General features: G+C 32.6%; 1 protein-coding gene across 1 annotated transcript in view; it reads right to left on the bottom strand.

The window, feature by feature from the left end:
- Nucleotides 1–18295, bottom strand: part of FSTL5 (follistatin like 5) — an 810882-nt gene that overhangs the window by 117178 nt on the left and 675409 nt on the right. Inside the window, exon 11 of the mRNA XM_015139434.3 lies at nt 2054–2080. Coding sequence (XP_014994920.3) covers nt 2054–2080 — 27 coding nt within the window. The remainder of the gene's footprint in view (nt 1–2053; nt 2081–18295) is intronic.

Raw genomic sequence — 18295 nt, forward strand, 5'->3', positions numbered from 1 at the left:
ATATGCTGTCTTCTTTGATCTATTTTTAAAATGCTTCCTATTACAAGAAACAAGTACTCTTATGATAACTGTATATAGAAAAAAAGACTTTAATAATTTACCCAAAGACACACACTTGTATATCTATTTTTGTCAAGCACATTTTATGTGTCAAATGAAACAGTGACTCATAAGAACATTATTCTTGATGGAGAATAATTACTGAGGGTATAAATTTCCAAAAACTAATAGAATACCTTTTTAGAGAGAAAATAATGTGGTTTTATATAATGAATTTCATCATGATTTTAATTAATTTGGAAGCTTCCATTCTATACTTTTGAGGGTGGCCTGGAGTGTTGTTATTATGTATTAAAAATTACTACAAACTAATAATGTTCATGGTGGTTATCGAAGTTAATACATAAGAAAAAGTTGTTCCATATACTTTAAATTGATTTACATAGCACAGATTTGTGAGGTGAGTGCCAACTCTATTTCAAATATTGTATTGGAAGCATCTGACTCAGCAAGGTAAAATAACTCATCCAAATTTTCCCAGCAATTAACCATCAGAGCCAGATCTGTAGTATTTGGTCTCTGACTCGTTAGGTGTTATTCCTTCCATTACAATGATAAAATAAAATCAATTTTTAAAATGCTCAGAGAACTCTTGCCCAGAGGGAAGACAATATAATTAAATGTGTTTAATAGATATTATCACGCTTGTAATCCCAGCACTTTAGGAGGCTGAGGAGGGCAGATCACCTGAGGTCAGGAGTTCGTGACCAGCCTTGTCAACATGGTGAAACCCTGTCTCTACTAAAAACACAAAAATTAGCCAGGCATGGTGGCGGGCCCTGTAACCCCAGCTACTCGGGAGGCTAAGGCAGGAGAACTGCTTGAACCCTGGAGGCGGAGGTTGCAGTGAGCCGGGATCGCACCATTGAACTCCAGCCTGGGCAACAAGAGTGAAACTCCATCTCAAATAAATAAATATATAAATAAGTAAGTACTGATACGTCAAGACTACTTTCATTAACGACTGAATTATTATATTTAAAGTTGAAATATTTGAAGTGGAATAAAAATGGAGGGTATAGTTACACTGGAACTTCTTTAATAAACCCAGGTTTTAATGGAGCTCATGCAAAATATTTAAGGAGCAACAAGTTCTAAGAGAGAAAAAAGAAAGTAAGTGGACTGCTTCATCCTTGAGTACAGAATTGAGATGGCTAAATTCCAGAATTACTTGAGGCTTTGAGACTGACTTTCACAGGGTACAGTGACTTGGGTTCCTACAGGAAGCTATAATCAGGGAAGAGAAATTTTGTCTAAGGTGGGTTGTGAAGACAATTTTTGGCCATTGCTCACCAGGAGTGTAATGATGACTTTTAGACATTTTTCTCTTAATTTCATTTAACCACAATTGATGGACTATTTAAGTACCTGGGCAAACGCATTCTTCCCAGCCTTTGTGACTAGATGAAGAAAACCAATAACAATTGCAATAATATATGAAAATGTATACTGTTTATTGAGTGCTGATAATAACTAAAGAACTGATAACAACCCTACTGAGTATTAACAACTACTATACTCCTTTTTGTGATAAGAAGATTGTGCAGGGTAACTTGCCCTATTGTTTGTAAACTTGAGAGACTACATTTGAATCCAGGCCCTTCAAATGTAACCCAGATTTTAATATAATTTATTATATTCCCTTGATAAGGCACAGTTTTTATAAATATTCTTACTCTATGTTAATCAGAGTTTATTATGTAAATTATGTTTAACTGAGATTGTTTTTATTTCTTTGATGTAATTTTATACTCTTAAAGCATTTCAATATATCACAATGAAACTTTCTGGTTATGTATCAGTAATTAATCAAGCTGATGAGAAGTGATAAATGTGTAATGGTAGCAGGCTTACACAAGAATATTGAAATACCATCAACTGAAATATTGAATCAAAATAAAAAAGGTAATTAATGATACAAAAGATAATCAACAAATCTAATAATAATCAAGCAAAATTGTCACAACAAGGTAAAAATAATTCAACTTAGTACCTTCTTCTCTCCATAATATGTTAGCTACTGCAGCATGTTGAAAGAAAAAGAAAAAGAAAAATGAGTAAAGAGAGCTTTTGCTATATAGTAATATAAATATTATTAAAGAGGTCAAAGTATCTATGATAGAATGTGTATATAAACATAGTGAAGTTAATTCAGTGAGCTACTTTAAATTAACAAAACAATAGCATGTTGGAATTAACTAATAATGCTTTGTACATTTTTTGATATAGACAATTCTTATTTGGAATACAGATTTTGTTAATAAACAAAGAACATTTTACTCTGCATTAAAAAAAAACAGGAAGCTTAAGTTAGTTTAATTGAAATGTATTTTTAGAGCAAGTTTTGGTAGTTAAAACTATTAGACTGACAGTTTAAGCTACTAATAGAAAAAGTTATACTCTTAAATCTTGCAATAATCACAATATATAATATTTTTACATAATATGAAATATTCCTGAACAAGAAGAGTTCTTGTAAATCCAAGATCTTGAACACCAAATTGGACTATTTTTAAGGAGTATATATTTTTACTGTTTTAAAACAGACAGAAATAGATCTAAGTATACTTTGCTTCTTTCAGTACATATTGAATTGTTCTTGAACAACAGGTTTTAAAAATATTATATAGCGACTTAATCAGTAAAGAGCTAATATATTAAGATAGAAATTAAGAAAAAAATCCAATTGAAATTATTCTGAAGGAGATGCCTGCCTCTTTAATAATTCAAAGTTACAATAACACTATAAATTCTTAAAGCAAAATCATAAAAGTGTAACTAATAGAAAATCCCATACACAGCAATTACTTCCAGCAGTTTGACCGTATTAAAACTTAATGACTTTTTTTTTTTTTCAACTGAACCCACATGTGTATGTTTCAGAGCCAAGAATGAAGCCTAGCACTCCTCACTTAGGCTTAAGGCCCGAGTCATGCAGTTTTCAGCATCTGCTATATTTCTTAAAAAAATTAATTATTAATGGTAAACATTTACAATTTTTAGTTTTTTAATTCCTTAATGGCATTTATTCAAACTTAAATACATGATGTGTGCATTCCTGTAGCACATTTTGTGCTGTTGTTCTTATGCCTGCAGTGCACTTTGAACAAATAAGAAAAAAGTATAACTTTCAATTATGAGATGAATAAGTTCTGAACATGTAATGTACAATGTGGGTGGTGATGGATGTGTTAATTGTGATAATCATTACATAATATATACATCATCTTTTCATCTTAAACATATTCAATCTTTGTCAACTAAATATGTTATAAAATGATAAAAGGACAAATCCTATTCTCAAGGAGAGGTTATAGACACAGGAGGAAAGAGAACCATGAAAATAGAAATAAACATGTAATAAATGAGGGGGAAGAAGCAAATTTCAAATTCAGCAAATGTAGACAAGACAGAATGATCATCTATGAAAAGAGGTTGGATACTGGAGGGACAGTTTCATTGAGATGCGGATGCACAAGAAATGTAATATTACCAAAGCTTTCAAGAGTGCTGTGTGGTGTAGGGGGCTAGAGAGGTTATTCCACACATAACGGAAAGAAAATATGTTCAAGGTATATCAACCAGAAACATCAGAACATATTGAGAGAACGTGTCAAATAATTTGGTATATTTGGCGTGTAAGACTGGTTTAAAAAGATAAAGCTGGATAATTTACTCATGATAAAATCAAGTAAGTCTGCACACACAATGCAAAAGAAATGGACTTTTTTGTAGTTTTAGGAAAGGTTGAACTATGATTAGTCTTATACTTCTTTCTCTGGCCTATAAAAAAACAACAAAGCATGTATTTCCTTATTCTCCCTCCACTCACTTAGTACCAATTGAGTACCTAGCATGTGTTAAATGCATTCAGCACTACCATACACAGGTTAGAACAGGCAATCTCTGTGCCCATAGAGCCTATATTCTAATCGGGCAGACAAAAAGTAATCAAATGATGACAGAAAAAAATTCAAAGTTATGAATTTAGTGTGTTCTAGAAGAGAAAAACATAGTAATGTGAATGCATTTGTTGGGTGGATTAGACATTGTTAAACAGGGCGAACTTCTCTAATTATGATCAAGGTGAAGTCTAAGAAATAAGTAAGAATAAACTAAGTGAAGGGTATGATTCAATTTCCAGATAGAAAAAAAAGCATGTGAAAAATTCTAGTGGCATATCAAAGCATCATTATTTTAAAGGAGTAAGGACATTAGAACTAAGGACAGAGACATTTTTAAGATTGGCAGTCATTTAGGAATAAATACCAAAAAATACAGACTTTGTAATACTAATATCAGATAAGATAAAATTCAAGGCCCTACATACTGAATTTAAAATTACATAAGCTGAAACATAGTATGAAAATAGGAGACAGAAACTGTTAAGGTTGGATGTAAAATAAATAAATCCACAATCATGCTGTTTCTTTAACATATCACTCTCAGTATTTGAAAAATGAAGAAAAATAAAGACAAAGTTTCAAAAATACAATTATCAAGATTGAATTACGGTATTTACAATGATTGTTTTACTACACAAACAGAAAGCATTTGCCAGTTTTATTGACAGACCTACAAGGGTGGCCACAAAGGAAACCACAAAACAAAAAGCCTGGTTCTACTCTGCAAATATGTTCCAGTAAGCAGAGATTGTTTCTGCATTTTCAGACAACAAAGTAAACAGGCAAATATACAAATCTTCAAACCCACAAAATTCATCAATAAATTGAATATTTTTAAAAACCAAATATAACCACAATTTATATAAAACATAACAAAAAAAGAAAATTAACGATGTGGGCCCAAAGAGTGTTAGAAAAAGGATAATGCATGGACTGAACTGAAGCACTACTGACCAAACAAGACAGACAGACAGAGAGAGAGAGACAGGAAGAGGACGAGGAGGAGAAAGAGGGCCTTTTGATGGGTCGGGGGGAGTAGGGAGAGGGTCAGGAAAAATAACTAATGGGTATTTGGCTTAATACCAGGGTGATTCCTCAAAGACCTAAAAAAAAGAAAAACTGTTTGACACCGCAATCCCATTACTGAGTATATACCCAAATGTATATAAATGTATATAAATCATTCCATTATAAAGACACATGCACACATATATTCATTGCAGCACTATTCGCAATAGCAAAGATATGGAATCAACCTAAATGCCCATCAATGGTAGATTGGGTAAAGAAAATGTGGAATATGTATACCATGGAATACTATGCAGCCATCAAAAATAATGGAATCATGTCCTTTGCAGGAACTTGAATGGAGCTGGAGGCCATTATCCTTAGCAAACTAATGCAGGAACAGAAAAAGAAATACCACATGTTCTCACTTATAAGTGGGAGTTAAATGGTGAGAACACAAGGAGACATAAAAGAGAATACACTGAGGCCTACTGGAGTATGGTGGATAGGAGGAGGGAGAATATAAAGAAAAGTAACTCATGGACACTAGATTAATACCTGGATGATGAAGTAATCTGTACAACAAACCCCCATGACACACATTTACCTATGTAACAAATCCGAATATGTACCCCTGAACTTAAAATTTTAACAAAAAGAGATTAATTTAATACATCATATTAGTTTGTCAGTTAAGGACTGTCAATATAATTTAACCAAATAAAAATGCAATCTGATAAAATACATAGCATATTACTAAGTATGATATAAATTCTCTTAGTAAACTAATGAACTAAGAATAGAGTTTTTTTATTAATTTGAATAACAAATTTAAATTAATAAATAAATTAATAAAAAACTAACATATGCCAGAATAATAAATAAGTGATCATCAATGGGTGATTGGATAAAGAATGTATTACACACACACACACACACACACACACACACACACACACACACACACACCATGGAATACTACTCAGTCATAAAAGGAAATGAAATCTTGTCTTTTGCAGTAACATGGATGGAACCACAGGCCAGTATCCTAAATGAAATAACCCAGAAACAGAAATTCAAATATTGAATATTCTCACTTACAAGTGAGAGCTAGAAAATGAGTACACATGGACATAAAAAATAAATAATAGACATTAGTGGTAGGGTTGGAAATGGGCAAGGAATAAAAGGTGACATATTGGGTACAATGTTTACTATTCAGGTTACAATTACACTAAAAGTCTAGACTTCACCACTAGGCAATAGATCCATGTAACAAAACTGCACTTGTACTCCCTAAATCTTTAAAAGTGAATTTTTAAAAATAGATAAATTACTAAATGGAGAATCAAAATATTGAATTATGATTATTTAAAATGAATTTTTCATGGGTTGAGCAATTCATTAATCTAAGAAACAAATATAAATTGTATAGATAGTATAAATAGAAGACAATCAAAATTTGAAGTCAAAATGAGTCACAAAAGATTAAAGTAAAAGTACAAATGAAGTTCATAAGATCTATTATTTAGCAAGATACAAGATAAATATCCAATTTCTATATTTTTCTTCTGTAAGAATAAGACGCAAAATAAAATTTTGTTTACAATAGCTTAAAAGCATAATATATTGATGGTTTACTAGAATATAGAAATTGTAGAAAATTAAATGTAACAGCCACTAAAAATAAGCTAGATGGGAATATAAACTATTCCTAGATGGAGGTAACAAATACTGTATAGATAAAATGTATTCTGCAATTAGTTAACTTAAAAATCATATATATTGTTATTGTCTTTTTAAAACATATTCCATTTTATATACAAAGTTAGAACGTGTATTAAATTTAAAAATACTTCAAATTTAATTGCCCTGGTATAATAATACATTCTCTCTTTGTTTGCTTGGGAGTTGGCTGTTTTTTGCCCAGGCTGGAGTGGAATGGCGAGATCTCAGCTCACTGCCATCTCCACGCACTGGGTTCAAGAGATTCTCCTACCTCAGCCTCTCAAATAGCTGGGATTACAGGCTCCCGCCACCACATCCAGCTTTTTTTTCTTTTTCTTTTTCTTTTTTTTTTTTGTATTTTTAGTAGAGATGGGATTTCACCATGTTGTTCAGGCTGGTCTCAAACTCCTGACCTGAGGTGATCCACCCACCTTGGCCTCCCAGAGTGCTAGGATTACAAGCATATAATGCATTTTTTCATGTCTTTTCATTATTTTTCTGATTTTCATATAAATGCCTACATATATGGAAATGTATCTGATAAAATATATAAATATATGATATATAAATATAATTTTCCATGCCTTTTATTCATTTGTTATAACATGCCTAATCCAGCCTTTATACATGGTTTTAAATAGTTTCATCATATGAATTTCTGCTTTTTAAACATATTATGATTTACTTCTTTATTAATTCTAACCTAGTACCAATATCAGAGGCTAGCATAAGTAATAGAAGCTCAATAAATATCATTGACATTTATCAGTCATACAGGTGTGTGTGTGTGTGCGCGCGCACGCGTGTGTGTGTGTATGTGATTACTGTGATGACCATCCCGCTAAGTAGTTATTTCCAGTAGTACATGTCCCTGCAAGTGGTATGAGAACCTTTAAAACATTTGATATACATCAGGTTGATTTCCAAAAGATTGTTACCAGCATCACTAGCAATCTGTGAAGTTATTCATTTCGAACACTTCAGGTGAACTATTATTGTATGCATGTGTGTGTGTGCATGACCGTGTGAACAAGTTTACTAAATGTGAATATATATATGTGTTATATATATAAATTAAAATCATAATGTATTATATATTACATTTGTAAATATATATTAGTTTGGTTATCAGTGATACTGAATATATTTGGAAATATTTGGAGAAAACTTTTACCTTCTGCTTATCTCCTCAGCTCCTTGTTTCTATTAGGGTGTTGCCATACATACATTTTACATTTTTAACAGCTGCTTATATATTGGAATGGCTTTGTTTCACCACAGTAATTTATCCTTTAGACAATAAAAACAGCTACATATAATAAATTCAGGCTTAAATATGCCACTACTGTGATATATATATGTGTGTGAATTTATTATATGTAAATATATATTTACATATTTTTATCTATGTCCTTAGTATGTGTGTGTATTTATACACACACAAAGTATATATGTATAGTGAATTTATTATATGTAATTTATTATATATATTTACACATATATAAATATATTTACATATAATAAATTATATATACTTACATATAATAAATTATATATACACACACTAAGTATATATGTATAGTGAATTTATTATATGTAAATATATACATACATACACACGCACACACACACACACTCTTACACTTGTTTTTTTCCTCAATGTCCTTAGGATAGCACATAGGGGCTTCCATGATATGTCCTTGTCATCTTCAATTCACATTCCAAACATCAAGACTTTTTGAATCTCTTTATTTTAAGGGATATCCTTACCAGAAATCTCCACCTAGTTTTCTCTCCAGTCACCTTTTAAGGCCCACGCTCTGTTGCCCAGGCTGGAGTATAGTGGCGTGATCTCTGCTCAATGCAACCTCCACTTTCCAGGTTCAAGTGATTCTTGTGCCTCAGCCTCTTGAGTAGCTGGGATTACAGGTGTGTGCCACCACACCTGGCTAATTTTTATATTTTTCATAGAGATCGGGCTTCACCATGTTGGCCAGACTGGTCTCGAACTCTTGACCTCAGGTAATCTGCCTGCCTCAGCTTCCCAAATTGTTGGGATTACAGGCATGAGCTACCATGCCTGGCCGACCCAGCTTAGTTTTTACACTATAGTTAGTTTGTCTGGAACCAAGACTTTGGACTAAAGAACCTTTCCTTTCACACATGGAGCTCTGTGAAACAACTAATGTACTCAATATACAATAAAAATTATCTGCTTTGGTATCTTTTATTCATAATTGAACAATAAAACTGTCAAAGTTATAAACCACTTAATTTAATATGTATTCACTACATAACTGAAATGTAAAGTTTTTTTTGAAGATAATATACACCTTATAATGAAAATGTGGCTCAGTGGAATAGATGGCTGACAGGAGTGACTGAAATCTTTATTAGTGCTTTTTAGCAAATTGCCTTATTTTCTATGTTAGAATCTTACACTTACTTTCAAAGTGATAGATCTCATATTAAATATGCTTTCACTGTAAAGAAATGTATGTGGAGAGCTGAATGATGTTATATAAGCAACAGCAATAAGGTAGTTACCTACATAACGGCATGCTGTACTATGCAGAGCTACTTTTCTTGGCTATTCATGTGCAAATCATCTGAATTTTATATTAAATGTATGTATATATATATATATATATATATATATATATATATATATATATATTTTGCTTGTGCTTCTCCTTGCTGAAAGTTTCAGGTTTTCACCATTGCAAATCATTTTTTGATAAAGTGAATTTATATAATGATAACATTTAAAGTAGACGTTTTATTGACTGCTTTCTTTTTGGATTTAAGAAACTGACTTAACTTCAGCAGGCAAATAGAAAAGGGCAACCTTTAAAGAAAAATTTGGATAAAATGTAATCTGTAAAAATGTATGGATACTGCTATGGTAGTTGAAATTTCTTTGAATATACATATGGAGAATGAACTAAGACATTTAAACTATGATATTTTTAGGCTAGAAACATTTGATATGTCAAGTACATTGCCTGTCATATGCCAAATTCAAAGCCACTTTCAAATGAACCTGTCATTCTTTGGAAATTAATTGAAGATGGTTTCCCCCTGCGACCACACAGGGTTTTAACCTAATGTCTTAACATAAGCTGATTAGGCTGTAGTGCCTGGCTTGCATTAGGGTATGCAATACAGAAATTAGCCAGAAAACTGTGGCCTTAATTTTGAAAAAGTGATGAGATGCTATAATCAGATTTTTGGGGGAGGTAACTGGAATCAAGAAATGACACCTGAAAAGCAGAGATCAGAGGGAACAGGAGCATTAAGAATGCATAGCAACAGGCACGATAGCGTGGTATAGTCAGGACTATGATAACTTGTGACTCAAGAAGGTATGACACGGAAGAAGAGTCCACGCAACCCAGGAGAGAGGCAAGAAAAGTCAGAAGCTGTCTACGTAATGCAGGTTTCCGTGTTCTGAATGTGGATGCATCTCTGACTGCTTCACATTGCCAGTTTCAAGTTCACCTTAGTTTTCAAATAATCCATTACTTAATCAAACAATATAAGTCTACTCCTGACAATCAAATTAGTCTCATTGAATCCACGACAAGGTAAGAATTGTTGTTAGGTCAAAAGACTAAAGCCACCACAGAAATAAACAAATAAAAACAGCATCCATCTTTCCTTCCTTCCAATGACAAACCAAGCAAACAGAAAGTATGCAGTGGTTACATCATAGTATGTAACAAATTGTCTCAAACTTAGTGGCTTAAAACAACAATAAACATTTATGGTCTTCGCAAATATAGCTTGGCTGGGAGGGTTCTTGCTCAGTGTATTTCATGAGGTTACATTCATCTGAAGGCTTGTCTTCGGCTGGAAGATCCACTTCTTAGGGGCTCATTTATGTGACTGGCAATTTGGTGCTGGTGGTTAGCAGGAGGCCTCAGTTTTTTACTCCCTGGGCTTCTGCCCAAGGCTGCTTAAGTGTCCTCACATTCTGTCAATGGGTTTCTCCCAGAATGTGTGATTCAAAACATTGAGGCAGAGGCCATCATGCCCTTTATAACCTGCTGTCAGAAGAAAGTCACCTTCACCTCCATCCTGCTTTATGTATGATAGAGACATTTACTGTTTCAATGTGGGAAGAGATTGCGAGGGTGTGTATTGCAGGAGATGATGGTAACTAGTTAATCTTGGACACCATAGTCTTAGAGTAAGAAATTGCTAATAAGAAAACATAACCTTCAAAACAACTTTTCTAGCTAACATCCTGCTAGCCAGATTGGCAACACCTAAGCTTCTCATTATATATACATACTAAGCCTACCACTGTCAGAAAGTGACTTGATTTTGATCATTATTCACACAAATGAGTGTGTTTTTTTACATAATAAATGATAAACAGTGACATAATAAAAGAACAGTGGGTAATTAGCTGCGGAAAAATAGGGAAGAAATGTTGCCTTCTGACTCACTCATACTGTATCATTTTAAGTATGTGGCCAGCAAAGTAACTTCCGTTTTTGGTTTAACTTCTTCATTTAGAAAATATACCATAGGGATAAGACAATTTAAAAATGAAAAGATTATAATATATATTAAGTGCCTGGCACATAATCAGTTGTTCAATAGATGTTGGTTATGCAGCCATATATATCCTAGGTGGAACTCAAGATGATCATACATATAAAGCTAAATTAATAGAAAAGTATCCAAAATAAAACATTGCAAAAAATGTACACCTTAACCTTTAGTTAGGGCTATATGAGAACTCTCCTTATCATTGCAGAGAACAGAATCATTAGAGAAGTAGAAGGCTGCTTAGATATTAATTAGCATATGCTCAAGAAAAAAATTAAGATGGTAAAGGTTTAAAGCTTTCTTTAAAGTTGCTGTAATATACCACAAAAATTTTTTAAAGGACATTATTTCAAATAATTGTATTCCTACTACATATTCTGAGCTCCTCACTGTTTAATATTTATTTAAGTGTATTTGAAATATATAATATATATAGATTAACATATAAATATAATTGTGTTTATAATATAAAATAAAATAGCCCATATTTGAAGGAAATTGACTACTTTAAAACAATATTTATTATCAGGATAAAAATTGCTAGATATTTTGTGAGGGAAATTATAAATTATAACAAAAAACATCAAAGATATTGTATATGCTGCTATGTAGGTATTCTGGGTAAATACATAGTTTATAATTCAACTAAATTGGCTTATCTTTGAAGACATATAGGAGTAAAGACATCCTATACTCTACCATACCAACTAATTATATGTGCTTGGAACAAAGGAAAAACTAACCTAGAACTGAAGTTTTCTTTAAAGTACTTAAAATATATCTTAGTTCTTGAACAAGTTTGTGATAGGGAACCCAGACATCTGCATTATGCAGTAAGAATTTTGATATCAAAAATTGAAGAATTACAGAACAATAATTTCTTTCATAAACAAAGTTTAAACATGGCAGAATTTAGGATCTTGAATTAAAATGTATCCTGGTGATCCCAAGAAGATGGATTAATTGTAGAATTAATTTGCTATTTTATTTATTTGTTAAGTCATTCTGTTGAATCAGAGTATTTGGCACTGGCCAACTCATCTTCAGCCTGGGGTGTCTCTAAATCTTTTATCCTTGGGTATTTTTTCCTTCTCTGTGATTTAATTTTGAAAGTAGCACTTACTCAAAAAAATATTAATCTCCTTGTTTTACTTGCATTAGTAGGGAGGGAATGGCAGCTTCTGCTTAAAATTACCCAATAAGCTCTAGATGTTTTGATCCCAACTCTTCAGTGTTACCACTTACAGTATCTGTTCCTCTAAAAAATTTGATGGATAGGCTTGTAGTTAGTATAATTTACCTATCTTGCTAGATGAATTAAGTGAAACTCATGGTGATTTGAATATTACAAATCAGTTCAATATTTTTAAAGACAGAGGAAAATATTGAAATTATAAAAATGTCTCAAGTCATCCACAGTGTTTTTTTTCCTGTAATTACTCACATGCATCTTATATTAATATTAATACATTAAATCCTCTGGTCATAATGCTACCTGATTTGAAATCTCTATTCTGTCACAAGCCTTAAGTCTTCTTCATATTCTTAAGTGCCTGTAAACCAGTTTGAGAATCACAATTTTTCTCTTTAGTTTAGAAGGAAAAATTAAAGCATAGAAAAGTAACATCAATATCTAAGCCTGGACAAAGAAAAACAGGTTATGAATTTGGAGGTAGTGCCAACATTATTTTATCATTTCTTGTCTTCTTTTTTGAAACATTATTGCTCCTGCTAAGGGCTGTCTCACTAACTCAAATTGTTACAATGGAGAAACACATACTGGAATATGACAAATATGCTTGTTCTCCCCTAGTCCTACCTTCCCTCTCTCTCCTCTTCATTTCAGTCCCCACCCCCATACAATAAGGTTACTATATTAATAAGACAGAGCGATGCCAGCTGTTCTTCCTTCCATTGTCAACACTGAAACAAGGGCAGAACAAGCAACAGATAGCAGCTGCAGTTATTGGCACAGAGAAAAAGAGAATGGGGTCAAAGATGCTCAGCAGAGAAATGACAGAGATAGCAAGAAAATTAGGCCAAGTAGCAGCAGTGTAGCCAACTGTGGCTGTGATAAGAATGAACGTAGGCACTGAAATGTGAGAGCATTTCCAGCTGACACCTTCTGATATCACAGAGACTCCACACACATGTAAACTTTAATTACTGCTCACTCTTGAAAATAAAATGTGGTCAAGAAAGACTTTGATAATAGGATATAAAAAGGCTTTTCCTCCTGTATTATGTAATGTTGATTAAGTATATATATTTACTAATAAAATATATATTTTACTAATAAAAATATATTTTGCTTGTATATATAACTAATAAAATATATATTGTATATATATATAATTTTTTTACTAACATTTCCTTGAAACATATCTTTCACACACTTACTATACAAGACAAACAGCAAAGAAAAATTATCAGATTAAAAAAAACTATAGATATTAGGCTCTTGGAGAATCTTTCAAACTTGAGGATGAAATGTTTCATGTGAATGTGACATTGTAAAATAATACCTAGATACAAGAATAAACAGTCAAGCGGTTGATTGCCATAGTGCTAATAAAAGTATAAATGATTCCTAAAATATTTGAAGTTTAAAATATTTTTACATTAAATACAAACATAAAATATCTCATTTATTATGTTTTCTAAAATAGTCCTATATCTAGAATATTGTGCTATTATTTTTACCCATTTGAATATGTTTTATCCACTATTTAATACACTTGAGAAAATTTTAAAGCTAATAATCATCGACCTGGAATAATAACAATAATGATAACTAGAAGAAACATTTATGGAGCCCTCATTTTGTGCTAGACATTGCCAAGTATTTTAGAACATTGGATCTACTAAAATTTCACTTGTATAAATGTCTCTAATCAAGTTAATTTCTAAAATAGCTTAATATACAAAAGCAAAATAAAGCAAGCACGTGTTAAAAAGTATAAGAGAGTAATCAAACACTGTATAGTAAGATAATAATGTTCTAAAAGTAAATTGACAAGCAGAACATCTACTTTTTTTAAGTACTACATGAAATATTTTCGGGTTAGGCTCTGTAGCCAAAATTGTCTTTCTGGCCAAATCTGTACCAATCTTATGTATATATAGGCAGGAAGGAAAGGATGCTCAGTGAACCACAAAGGCATGAAAAACGGACGGCAGATTATCTTCTATCTATTATAATAAGTTCTTTCCAGTGTCAGTTTTGCTCCAATTTAATGCTTATAATTTAATAGGCATAAGAGGCCTAAGGCATAATTTAGTCTTTATTTTGATATAATCATATACTATGAAAAATAAGATTTTGTGAATGCACTGCTTTTATTCCTGGAAGTTCACATAGGCTGATAAGCCAGGTAACACTATCTTTTAGGAAATTCTATTGTGCAAAATAATATTCAACAGATGGATAAAGGAAGATAATTGAAAACCCATATTAACTGAATTCCAGCAGCATGGTGTAATGAGTTTCCACAATACATATTTCCCCTTAAGATTAAATAGTAAACTACAAGACAATTTGTCTTATAAACTTTCCTGGGAATTGAAATTTGAATTAAGCCTACCTTGGTAATAAATAAAATACTCAAATGCTTACTATATGTAAAAAATAAAATCCAGCATAAAAATGCTTATTGTAGTATCTCCAGGATAAAAACTAAATAATGAATATGTAGAAAATAACTTTTACCTTTGAAGGGTAAACCGAAAATAAAATTCGAAGGTCCCCAACCATCTGAATGGACTTCCTCCTCAGCCAGGACTCTTAAAATTTAACCTGAGAGGCTGTTTCAGGCCATGATGGGAGATGGGGATGGAACATGCCTCATTATAACCCTCTGACATTAATGTCAACACAGACTTTAAGTCTGGTAAGAAAAATTTTACAACCTATTCTTTCTGAAGCTTGTTAGCTAAAAGCTTCATCTGCATAGTAAAACTTTGGTCTCTAAAATGTCTTATCGCAACCAAGACAGTCCTTTCTATTGATCCCAGGTCTTTAGACAAACTCAACCAACAACCAGAAAATGTTTAAATTTACCTATATAGCCTGGTAACCAACCCCCCTCACCCTGACTTTGAATTGTCCTGCCTTTCTAGAGCAAATCAATGTATTTCTTGAACGTGTTTGATTGATGTCTCATGCCTCCCCAGAATGTATAAAACCTAGCTGTACCCTGACCACCCGGGGAACATGTTCTCTTGACCTCCTGAGGGCTGTGTCACGGCCATGGTCACTCATATTTAGATCAGAATAAATCTCTACAAATATTTTACAGAGTTTGACTCTTTTCACTGACAGAGAAATATAGCTTGTATATGTTTTCTAATTTGGCTGTTTTTCGTTCATACACTTCAATGTCTTTCTTAATCAGATTGTACATCACAATACATTCTCGTCTAGTATTGTAAATATTTTTATAATCATATGTTACACAAAGTTAACCAAACCCATCATGTATTAATATTTCCTGGCCCGGACGTGGTGGCTCAAACCTGTAATCCCAGCACTTTGGGAGGCCAAGATGGGTGGATCATGAGGTCAGGAGATCGAGACCATCCTAGCTAACATGGTGAAACTCCGTCTCTGCCAAAAATACAAAAATTAGCCGGAGGTGGTGGCAGGCAGACGCCTGTAATACCAGCTACTAGGGAGGCTGAGGCAGGAGAATCGCTTGAACTTGGAAGGGGGAGGTTGCCGTAAGCCGAGATCACGCCACTGCACTCTAGCCTGGGCAACAGAACGAGACTCTGTCTCAAAAAAAGAAAAAAAAAAAAAATGTCCTGGATGTTTCCTAGGCTTGATATTCTCTTAAATCTCCAGCTATGGAAGTGTCACTACAACCATCAAAGATCAGCTCAATGTTCATTACCTCAATAGAGACGACTTGTTTCTGTGTCTGCAGTCTCATCTCGCCTCGCTTATGTGCATATAACAGCAATTATTTTATTCTACTATGTATTATTGTTGCCCTTCACTCCTACCTGCACTCAACTTCCTTTCTGAAAGAAGGACTTCAAGAATTTCTGAAAATAGAGAATTGATGTATTCAGTGTTGACCACATGCTAGCCACCTGTTTCTTTGTTCCTCAAGAAATACTGAAAAGGTGAAAGCATAAATGAACAAACCCATTGTTCTCTGTGGAATTTTTATTCTCCTAACCATAAAAGCTCTTAGTCACCTTCCAAACAATGTAAATTACTCTCTTCTAATGTACAATTAAGAAATAGTTAAGTCAAGGGTAATACTCCCTTGGTATTCACTTACTTTGTAAGGTAACTAGCTTTACACACATTTGAATTACAGAAGTCAAATAATTATAGCCATTTCAAAGTGTATGCATGAAATTAAATCAGCTTGGTTCAATACAAATATTCAATTCAAATACAAAAAAAATATACAGCAAAATATTCAATCCATGGGAGGTTCTTCCTAAACAGTTTCAGTATGTATGGGAATTTAATGTGACTCTAATGTGTGAGATTGCAGGCTCTCAAGGCAAAGGCAAAATTAACTCTAACGGATAATGCCAAAATGCTTTCCAAAGGGCAGTAAAACGAATACTACTGCTGGCAATGTAGGACAATTCCTATGTTTTCATATCTCACCAAGTCTTGGTAATATGCAACTTTTTAACTTTTGGTATTATAGTGGATGTGAAATAGCATTCTCTAGTATTTTAGATATTTCTCTATTATTTTAAGGTACGTTTTCTTCATAATTAACGAGGATTAGCATCTTTACATAATTCGTAGTGATACTTCATTTTTCCTTGTCTTTGAAATGCCTTCTTAAACTTATAGGCTAGTTTTTGGGGGGTTGACTTTATTTATTTATGATAATGAGTTTCTGTCAGTTATTTGTGTTGACAATAACTTTAGGCAAATTTTTAGGATTACAACTTCTTAATCATACAGGGTCCTCTGGTGTTTTATTTTGCATTGTGAAACATAACTCTGAAATTACATTTTGACATTAATATTAGTATAATTATAACTTGCACGATAATGGCTGAACTATGTATATTATACACACGCAGAATCCTTACTTTATAGTAAGAAATTATATTTACAAACACATTTTGACCTGTTAGGGCATGTTTGAGATAAAAGTAGAAATATTTTATTCATTAATAATCTGATTCTACTAAAATTTCACTACTGTAGAATGTTTCCAAAGGTATTATTCTTTATACCAGAGTTGAGTATGACCATATGTATTAAACAGACAGTACATCAATTTAGGGGAAAGATATTCAAATGGGCCTACCATTTTACTGCATGAGATAGAAAAGTATCTTTAAAGACATTTCCTATTTAACAACATTTCATATTTAACATAAATATAAAATGCACATATAGTTGGGATATAAAGCAAATAAGGAGGAAGAACAATAATCAAACTGTCTGACTTACTCTATCTGACTCATTCAGACACAGTCAGCCTTTATCAGAATTCAGGTATTTGGGTAAACAGGACAAAGGAAACACAGTTGTATAATCTGGGCTGTTGGCACACAGTTAATAAAAATACATGGCATAAATTAGACTTCACAAAACTTTGAGAAAACACCTCACTTCGCCCCCTTACCCCAGAGTCTGGGCATTTCAAAGATATATTTGTTTCGTTAACTCTTTGAACATTTATGCCATTATCTGACCGAATTCCTATAACAGAGAACACTAAGAGAATCATAAAGCAATGATAATTCTACTTTTGTTAAACTTAAGAACACAGTTATTTGTTAAAGAATTAACTAGGTTTGAAACCTTTGGAATTATAAAACCTCAAAGAGAGTCCTAACATTTTCTCCTGAACACAAGCAATACAACGCTAGTATGTAAATATTTTTAAGTTTCATAGAGATTGTATACTCAGCACTGTCGCTATATGTAAGTGTATTCAGTCCACATGCCTAAAGTTATATAAATAAGATTTCATCACCATTGTCAACTTATCCTAAAATAAATTAGTCACACTGGCATTGTGTAATATGAGATAGGAGGTCCATTA

This window comes from Macaca mulatta, chromosome 5 (assembly GCF_049350105.2).
Source record: "Macaca mulatta isolate MMU2019108-1 chromosome 5, T2T-MMU8v2.0, whole genome shotgun sequence".
Taxonomy (NCBI): domain Eukaryota; kingdom Metazoa; phylum Chordata; class Mammalia; order Primates; family Cercopithecidae; genus Macaca; species Macaca mulatta.